Below are 9,168 nucleotides of genomic sequence, written 5' to 3' on the forward strand. Positions count from 1 at the left end.
CCCATTAAGTCGGGCCTTCTATAAACTTTATTTCCTCAAAAGCCTTTATACTACTTTCATTTAATATTAGGTTTATTTATTTAAAATCCTAATATTCACCGGGTTACTCTTACCACTAACGGTACTTTACCCGTCTTTTAGTTTTAACATGGGTTAATTACCAAACCCGTTTTCGGGGTGTTACAGGTGAGAACGCATCCTGGCTCAAAAGTGTTATACGGTGTTTATATGGTGTTGTATAGCGTTTTATTATTTGATGGGGTTTTGAATATGAGGGGTAAAAGACCCTTTTACCCTTAATGAAGCGCGTCCCACCTAATAATATTGATGTTATTTACGAAAACGCCACCGCTCAATCTAGTCCATGGATTGTTTTGATCGGAGGATCCATAATCGTTCTCACCGTTCTCACACTTTTCACCGTTTTCTCCAAATCCTGACCCTATATATATATATATATATATATATATATATATATATATATATATCAAAATACAAGATTACATATATATCTAGGCATTATTTTAAGTGTCTTTCATCCAGTACTACATTTCCCGCTCATCATATTTCCAAACTAATTTCTCCCCTATCTCTCGAATTCGATTCCCTTTATTTACTAAATTTTCTCCATACTGATGGAGTTCTTGCACACATTTTTGACTCATTGGTGGGTCTAACGGGTCAGGATGAGGTACGGGTTCCTCGTAGGGGTCTGCGTTATTCATTTCGAAAAATGTTCTATCATCATCCCTCCACGGATCACGTTCTAAAGGCATTGGTTCTTTGGGAGTATATAGGGTAGAGTATGATCTATTGTCGTCAAACCATGGATCATATTGTAAAGGCATTGGGGTTGGATTCTAGGTAACTCGTTGGGGTCAAATGCAGGTATCGGGAATTGGTTTTCTTAGTTGGGTTCTAGCATTTGTTTGTCTGGGAACAAAGGTAACAGTGGCGGTTCAGCTATTTGATTTAAGTTAGAGTCTACTGCTGTAGTGGCTAACATATGGAAATCGGCCAGCTGTCTATCTAGTTCCTCTTCCCAAGGTGGCCTATTGAATGTCTCCTGAGACTGTGCATTTGCTTCCCTATTAGCTCTGACTATTGCCCTCTGTTGTTGTAACTTCTTCATTCTTTTTCTTCTCTCATGTGCACCTCTATTAAACCAACCCCTCTTTTTAGTAGTAAAGGGTTCCTTAGACTGTGCCTTACATATAAATATCCCTTCCTCAGTATTGGCTGAGTATCCTGAGGGATTAAGTTATTTCCTAACACAGAATTTAGGTGTCAGCAGAACACTTCTTTGGCTTAAACCAGTGGTTGTAGCTCTGATACCACTCTCTGTCGCAACCCCCGACCACTACCTCGGGAGCGGGCGCCGCGAGCATCCAGATGGGTGGTATCGGTGTTTATTAATTTAGCAGCGGAATACATCAGGACCGTAGTTAGGAAATATTTTTATCAGAGTAAAACACCAAACTTTTTATAATAATAAATCATTGGGATAAAACCCAAGTTCATTTGACATTACATTTGTAGGGATAAATGCTAATTATTGAAAACAAAAACTCCTTTTTATTTAGGTAACTTTTATAGCCACTTTTCCAAGCCTTCAGTGCTCTCCAGCTGGCTTCTATTGGCTTTCACATTTTGTTACCTGAAACGCGTTTAAAAACATTTTATCAGCAAGAAATACTGGCGAGTGCATCCCGGTTTAATCAAAACAGTTTTTATAATTTCACAGTATTGAGAGCGATTACAATGTTTATATCTACCCAATTACTCATTCAGTACTGTCAATCCTGACTGGTGGGTCATATTACTCATTGGCTAACTCTTTGTCCAATGGTAACGTCTTTCACATTTTGTATACAAAACCCCAACATACCGGCAGTAATTGAAGAATACATAGACTCAATCACTGTTAATTATATTTTAAAACATTTGAGGTTTTATAAAAACAGTTTACAAAAGGCTGATGTACTCACAAAAAGAGTTTATAAAAAAGGAATGACTCACATTGTTTACTTAGGTAAAACTAAAGCTTCCTAGGAATCTCCCGGTTATTACCCATTAAAATTAAACAATGCACACGTGTTAGTAAAATAACCCAAGTCACATTAACCGTACAACTCGAGACAGAACTCCAATGACTGAGTCAGGCAGAGCCGACATGCATTACGAAATCCTAGATCAATCGACTGTAACACAAGACAGAACTCCAACGACTAAGTCAGGCAGAGCCTTGACATGCGTTACGGAGCCCTAAATCGATCGTGTAGGGTAATAACAGGGTTATAGTACTTACAACGAGGCAAAGTTTCGCTTTATTGTGGGTATTATGCCAGGGTATAATAATATCTATCAGAAAGTGAAACGAAACTCAAATGAGGTGGTCGACCCAATATATAGGCCAGATCTTTGGCGGCTCGCGGCCCGCGAACATCTTAGTTAACTCTCTCACGGACCGCGAGAGAGTGCGTGGCGTTTATAGCTTGGTCGAGTCAACATGTAGGCTTGCTGAGTCACCTGCCACGTGGCGGTCTACCTTAACCCGCACTCCAGGCCAGTCGCGGCCCGTGAAGGACGAGGGTAAGGAGGTCGTGCCCCGCGAGCGACTCCTGAACTTTGTTTTTCTTGAATTTAATAAGTATAAGGGTATTTCGGGTCCGTTTCTTGCGTATGGGGTATATTTAGGAACGTTTAGGGTTACGTTAAGGGTTATAGGAGGGTTGTTATAGTGATAGAGTACCTTAGCGACCTAAGAAAGACATGCAAGAACAAGTGTCAACACATAATGATGAGTGAGTTCACGGGTTTGATTGACAAAAATAAAACAATCCATTATTTCAATTATTAACAGTTTAGTAGTGATTAGCAGTTTCTTGTTGTATTTGTAGGTAGCTAACCTAGTCGTTATCTCACTAAGCGTTCGCAACCGAAGCTGACAGTTTTTGCGTTGTTGCCTTTGATTACTAGGTCTATCACTGACCATGCCGATGTTATAGGCAAATTTAACACCCGTTTGACCATTACCGGTCGAGTTAGCGCAATTAACTCAGGTGGGGCTTGTGGCGGGATTAGTGAAACTGCGGCTTTTAATGTGAGACCCTAGGTAGATTGACTAAACTTGAATATAAATTGCATGATAAGGGCTTGGAAGTGGTTTTGGGTTTAAGTGGATACGTATACTTGCAATCACGTTTAACACGAGATTTGATTTTAATAAGTAATCTAAATTTTGAACCCGAATATTTATCTGACTATGATTCCGTTTGGACAATTCTTTTTCAGGAACAAAAAAATCTTAAGTGTGGGGATATTTAATGTATTGTAAAATACATCTATTTATCTTGTATATTTTGTACGGTTTTTAGTTAGATTTAGCGTCGTTTTTAGTAGAATGTGCATACTTTTGATCCGTTTGTGTTTTACAGGGCTTGGTTGATGAAAGTAGCTGAAAAGGATAGAAAACGAGCCAAAATATGCTAAAACCAAGTACCGAAACGTGATTGGGAGCTCGAAAGATGAAATAGCACAAGAATAAGGTTATATTGGTGCTTGACGGTCCGCGACAGGTTTAGAGAAGAGTATCGCGGGTCGCCAGAGTATAGGTTTGACTCGTTGATTGGAAAGATAGCGTCATGCCTCGCGAGAGGATTGGTTAAATGTATCGCGGGCCGTCAAAAAGGGTTTAAAAGCAGCGAATTCGTGTTTTCTAATGCTTTTAGGTGTTAAAAGGTATAAATATAAAGTTTTCACAACAATCAAAACCCTCAACGACTTTGGACAACTTCAGACGAATTTGAGAGCTGTTTTAGCACGGTTTTGAAAGCAAGGAAGCTTAGGAATCGTTGGGTGGGAGTTTAAAGTCTAAAGATCGAAGATTTAATGGGTTTTATCTTCCAGGTTCATCTTGTTTCTTAGTTTTCTCTTTTACTTCAATGAATTCTTTATTTAGAACCTTTGTTTTGATGTTTTCAACGATGTTTCTTGGCTAAACGCCCAAAACTACTTAGGTTGAGATGAACAACAGTTAAAGTTTGGATTTTTATTGGATGTTAATGATGTTTATGGATTTTTCTTGAAAAGTAACTAACTTCGGTTCTTTGATTTGATGTGTGTAAATATTTAAAGTAGTTCATTGAATGTTAATCACTTCACATGTTCCTTGTTGAATGTTTTTCAGTTATAGGTTCATGTTAGTTCAATTACTGTGTGTTTTTTATTAGTTTATGGTTGATTGGCCAAGATACCATAGGAGTGATTTTCATAATTTGGATAGGGTTAAGTGTTCTACCAATCTTAATATCCGTGAGGTGAGAGATTGTCGTTTGTCTTTAGTGTTAGATTGCTAGGGTTAGATACTTTGTGAGAAAATCCCTTTAGTTTCCCTTTCATTATTTGCTTACCGAGTCAAATCGAGTTCCATAGTTGCTTTAGACTTTCCACTGTGAGGTAGTTAGTCACTTAAGGGCACTTTTCTATATAATTAGATATTGTGAGAGAGTATAGTTAACCGGTAGCCTTAACAGCCTTTTAGAGTTCCATAGGTGTCTTCCCGGTAAGGGTCGGGAGTCCTGTTCGGTTCTTCTTAGGGTTTAGCATTTCAAGATCCCGTTTCCATAACACATTAGTATCCGATAGAAAGCCTTACGATAACATTTGGGATTCTAACCTAGGTAGTTATTCGTCATCACTGAGTTCAACCCTAGTTTAAGTCGCATTTAAGTTTGCTTTCATTAGTTAAATTTATTTAATTGCAAATTAGGATTTTAGAAACCCCCCCCCCCTCCCCTCTCAAAAAAATATAAAATCAATTTAGTCGTGTCAGTTTGTCAAGTCTATAGAGTCTAGTTTACGTAGTCAGTAGAGTCTCATGGGTTCGATACTCGAACTTACTTAGGCTAATAATACACTTGCCGGTTATGTGGTCTAGGTTTAGAGAGTTTTAGTTATATATTTAAAAGAGAAAAATGCTCGGATAGTCCCTGTGGTTTGCTCATTTTTCATCTTTAGTCCCTAACTTTCTAAAATTACACTTATAGTCCTCAAGTTTTTGAATTTTGTTCCCGGATAGTCCCTAGCGTGGATGAGGGTTAGTTTTTGGTGTTAGGTGCATGTGAAATGACAAAAATACCCTTACTATCAAATTAATAACTAAAAAATAAAAAGAAATGTATTTAATATTTTACCATTTATGTGGGACCCACCACCCACCTTACCCACTTCATCTCCTCCACTCCACACCACCACCACCATCTTCACCTTCAACCACCAGCACCATCTACCTCCACCACCACTTCACCGTAACACCACTGCCACAACCATCCCCGCCACAACCACCACCGCCACCATCAAATCAATAAAATAAAAATTCAAAAATTCAGACACCTGATTAATACCCTGAAACACCTCTACAGTTGGTTTAAAATTTCAAATCTTTCTGCTTTGAAATTTATCAAGTTAAATGCTTGGTTGGTCCCTATGGTTTGCAAAAATTTCATACTTGGTCCTAGTGGTTTACTAATTACACGCATGGTTCCAAAAGTTGTCAAAAATGAACTCGGTTGGTCCCCTGACGTAACATCTGTTAAATTTCTCAGTTAACTATGTGTGAAATAACTATACTACCTTTGAACAATTAAAAAAATAAAAAATAAATATGACCCACCCTCATCTTCTTCCTCCCATCTCTCTTTAAATTATTCAAGTAAATATCCGTTAATTGGTTTTGAGATATTTGATGAACTGATTGAATCTCCAGCTGCCATTCATGGAGAATCAATCAAAGCCATAGTCCAGTTCTCTTTTTGAGGTTTGCTCTAGTTAAAGTACACAAAATTAGCACTGGTCATCGGGCTATTCAAATTATTTCATGGCTTGGAAAATATAGATCCACTTCACTTAAGAAGCACCATTTGATCATTCCAATCCTCCAAGCTATTTGCCCATTGCTTACAGAACCAACCGGTAATGATTTAGATGATGATTTGTCATCAGATTGAGCTGCTGCAGAAGTTCTTGATGCCGGCATCTAACTGTATGGACTTATCAATTTCGTTAGCAGAAGAAGAACCAACAGGATTAGGGTTCCGTCGCAACCACTGTTGCTGCTGTTGATTGTGTTGTTGTTGTTGTCCGGACTGTGGCGGTTGCTGCCGCTGTTGCCGGTGCCACCTGGAGGATAGCGACGATTGTTGCTGTTGTAGTTGTTGTTCATCAGAAGATGATCGATCGGTGAGTTAAGAAGACGATTGATTGGTTGATTGTTTGATGATGAGTGTAGTGGTGGTGGTGAGTGGGTTTTGAGTGTTTGTTGTGGGTTACAGAGAGAAGGGAGGAAGAAGATGTAGAGAGAGAAAGGTTGAAGAAGATGAAGGTAGTTGCAGGTCCTTTATATATTTTTTTTATTTCTTTTATTGTTGAAGGGTAATATAGTAATTTCACACATAGTTAACTGAGAAATTTAACAAAGGTTACGTCAAGGGACCAACCGAGTTCATTTTTGATAACTTTTGAGACCACGTGTGCAATTGGTAAACCACTAGGACCAATTATGAAATTTTTGCAAACCACAAGAAGGACCAACCAAGCATTTAACACAAATTTATCGCAAAAGTTGTAATTTCAAGGTATGTTGTCGCTAATTGACGACTGAATAATGAATACGTTTTATTTTAAAAATACGTATATATTAGCGATAAGTATCTTTGTGGGTAGGAATTGGTCTAGTTTTCTTCGGGCGGTGTGGCGTACAAGTGAGCAAGAAATTGAAAAGTGATTAAAATAGTCAACTGATGGCTGAGAGTCTGTTGAAAACGTGGCTCGGATCGGTGGAAAACTGATTTGATGGTGTCTGAATGATTAAATTTGTATTTTATTAATTTGATGGCGGTGGTGGTGGTTGTGGCGGGGATGGTTGTGGTAGTGGTGGTTACTTTGAAGTGGTGGTGGGTAGGGGTAGATGGTGGTGGTGGTTGAAGATGGAGATGGTGGTGGTGATTGAAGATGGAGATGGTGGTGATGGTGTGGAGTGAGGAAGTTGAAGTGGGTAGGGTGGCTGGCGGGTCCACATAAATTGTAAAATACTAATTATATTTCTTTTAATTTTTTAGTTATTAATTTGACAATAAGGGTATTTTTGTAATTTCACACGCATCTAACACCAAAAACTAACCTTCATCCATGCCAGGGGCTATCCGGGAACGGTGTTCAAAAACTTGGGGACTATAGGTGTAATTTTAGAAAGTTAGGGACTAAAGGTGAAAAATGGGTAAACCACAGGGACTATCCGAGCATTTTTCTCTATTTAAAACTTAAAGAGTCTAGTTTAGGGTTTGATTTTAGTTAATTTAGTTAGACCAAACTTAACACGTCATATCGTAATGTAGCGTTCATTGGGGATGATTTAGACGGACTAGTGTTTCAGTTTTAAGGGCTAAGGCTCATCTTGATTTGGATACACGTTGTCTTGTTCGAATTTAAAATCATCCAGCTGAATTTTTGCATTTTGCGAGAACAAATTCAATCTTTATTTTTATTTTTTTTATTTTTTATTTTATTTTTTTATTTAATTTTTTTTTTTTTTTTGACTGATTGTTTGTATAACAGTATATTCGAGATATGGGATGATATTCAAAATTTCCCTTCAACTTTATTTTATTTTTTGTATATCTCTCATTATTAGCTTGATTTATTTTCCATATTTATTCTTGTTTTCAATAGAATAAAACCCATACAATGGAATCATAATTCCCATAAGTTTTTTCTTCTCCTTCTCATGGCGTCTACTTTATCAAGTGAGATAAAATGGAATGCCCTTATTCACATGCTATATATGATCCCATGGAAAGCCCTTCTCCCCCTCATGGCACGAACCGTATTCGATATAACACTGAAAGTTCACCGTGAGGTTCAAAAGAGAGACGTTGAAGCTGCCTGGAATTTATTAAACTGGATTCTCCATCGGCTTGACAAGATGAAACCAGCTGCTCAGATTCAAGCAGGCGGTCCGATGCAATATTCCGGTAATACAATCAGAATACCAAGCAAGCGTTTGGCATACCCGACTGTGTCAAGGCTGTTGAGGCGTCAAGTGCCTGTGATGAGTAATATGAAGTGTTCACAGTTGGTGTACGGTGATAATGGTGTTGCGAAGGGAGTGATTCGCGATGATATAATGCAATGGTTGAGTCATGGGTAACGTTTGTTCGATCCCAAACGTTTGCTTAGTTGATATTGTTTTTTTTGCGGTTTGAAATAACATGGGGGTTGTTTTTTGATAATTTTTTTAATGAAAACTAATATAACATATAACAAGTTTGTCAAGTTACATCAAAACAAAAGGTAAACGGGCAACAAATTGCGCCGCCACCCCTTTCTGAATTGCAAACCCTTTGGATCATAAACACAAACAGACCAGCGGGAAACAGGCCAAAAATTACACCTTTACATCTGATACGAATCTAAGAGAATAAGCATCACATACAACTACAACTGTGAAACCATAATCATTGAGTCAAACAGATAGAATCAAACAGTAGAAGTATCACACACACAACCATTGTTTTATGGGTTTGCGTTAGAGGGAGGGGTGGTCACTAGTGACAGATTTCTGTCACTCCCAATATCCAATCAAATCATGCCATGTCCTCACCCAATATTCTATCACTAGTGATAGAAATGTAGTGGGGGTGGTCACTAGTAATAGAAAATAGCTATTTAAAAATAGCTACCAAAAGTTGAGGGCTAAATTTGAACTTTTCATCAAACTTTTCATTCAAAATAGCTAACAAAACAAGCCAACGGTCGAATTCTTCCAACTTTCAACGCGTGGTATATTTCACTCGTTGAAAACTTAACGCGTGATGGGGATACCGGCGGCGGTGTTTGTGGAAGAATAACGAGTGACGGGGGGATCCATCACGGACCGCCCCGCCTGCCCTTATGTTCAAACTGAAGAGGGTAGTTGGAGTGGGAGCTGGGTAAGGCTCGGTGATAGCTAGCCCAGATCGGGCACACCTGCACCCCGGTTCTGTTTTTTTTTCCACCAAATTCCGGTGACTTATCATTGATCAAGAGGAAGCAAATTGGGGTTGGTTATCGTACAACAGCCCCTTAACGTGTGACCGGTACACGACCATCAGATTCGAAATTACGCATGTT

At 38.5% G+C, this 9,168-nt stretch overlaps 1 protein-coding gene across 1 annotated transcript; it reads left to right on the forward strand.

The window, feature by feature from the left end:
* Positions 1-7,783: 7,783 nt before the first annotated feature.
* LOC110932965 lies at positions 7,784-8,206 on the forward strand. The gene has a single exon (XM_022176214.1). It carries the CDS (start codon positions 7,784-7,786, stop codon positions 8,204-8,206), a length of 423 nt encoding a protein of 140 aa, XP_022031906.1.
* The last annotated feature ends 962 nt before the right edge of the window (positions 8,207-9,168 follow it).

Source organism: Helianthus annuus, chromosome 2, assembly GCF_002127325.2.
Source record: "Helianthus annuus cultivar XRQ/B chromosome 2, HanXRQr2.0-SUNRISE, whole genome shotgun sequence".
Taxonomy (NCBI): Eukaryota; Viridiplantae; Streptophyta; class Magnoliopsida; order Asterales; family Asteraceae; genus Helianthus; species Helianthus annuus.

Coding starts and splice junctions, on each gene's coding strand:
- LOC110932965 (XM_022176214.1), top strand. CDS start 7,784: ATGGCGTCTACTTTATCAAGTGAGATAAAATGGAATGCCCTTATTCAC.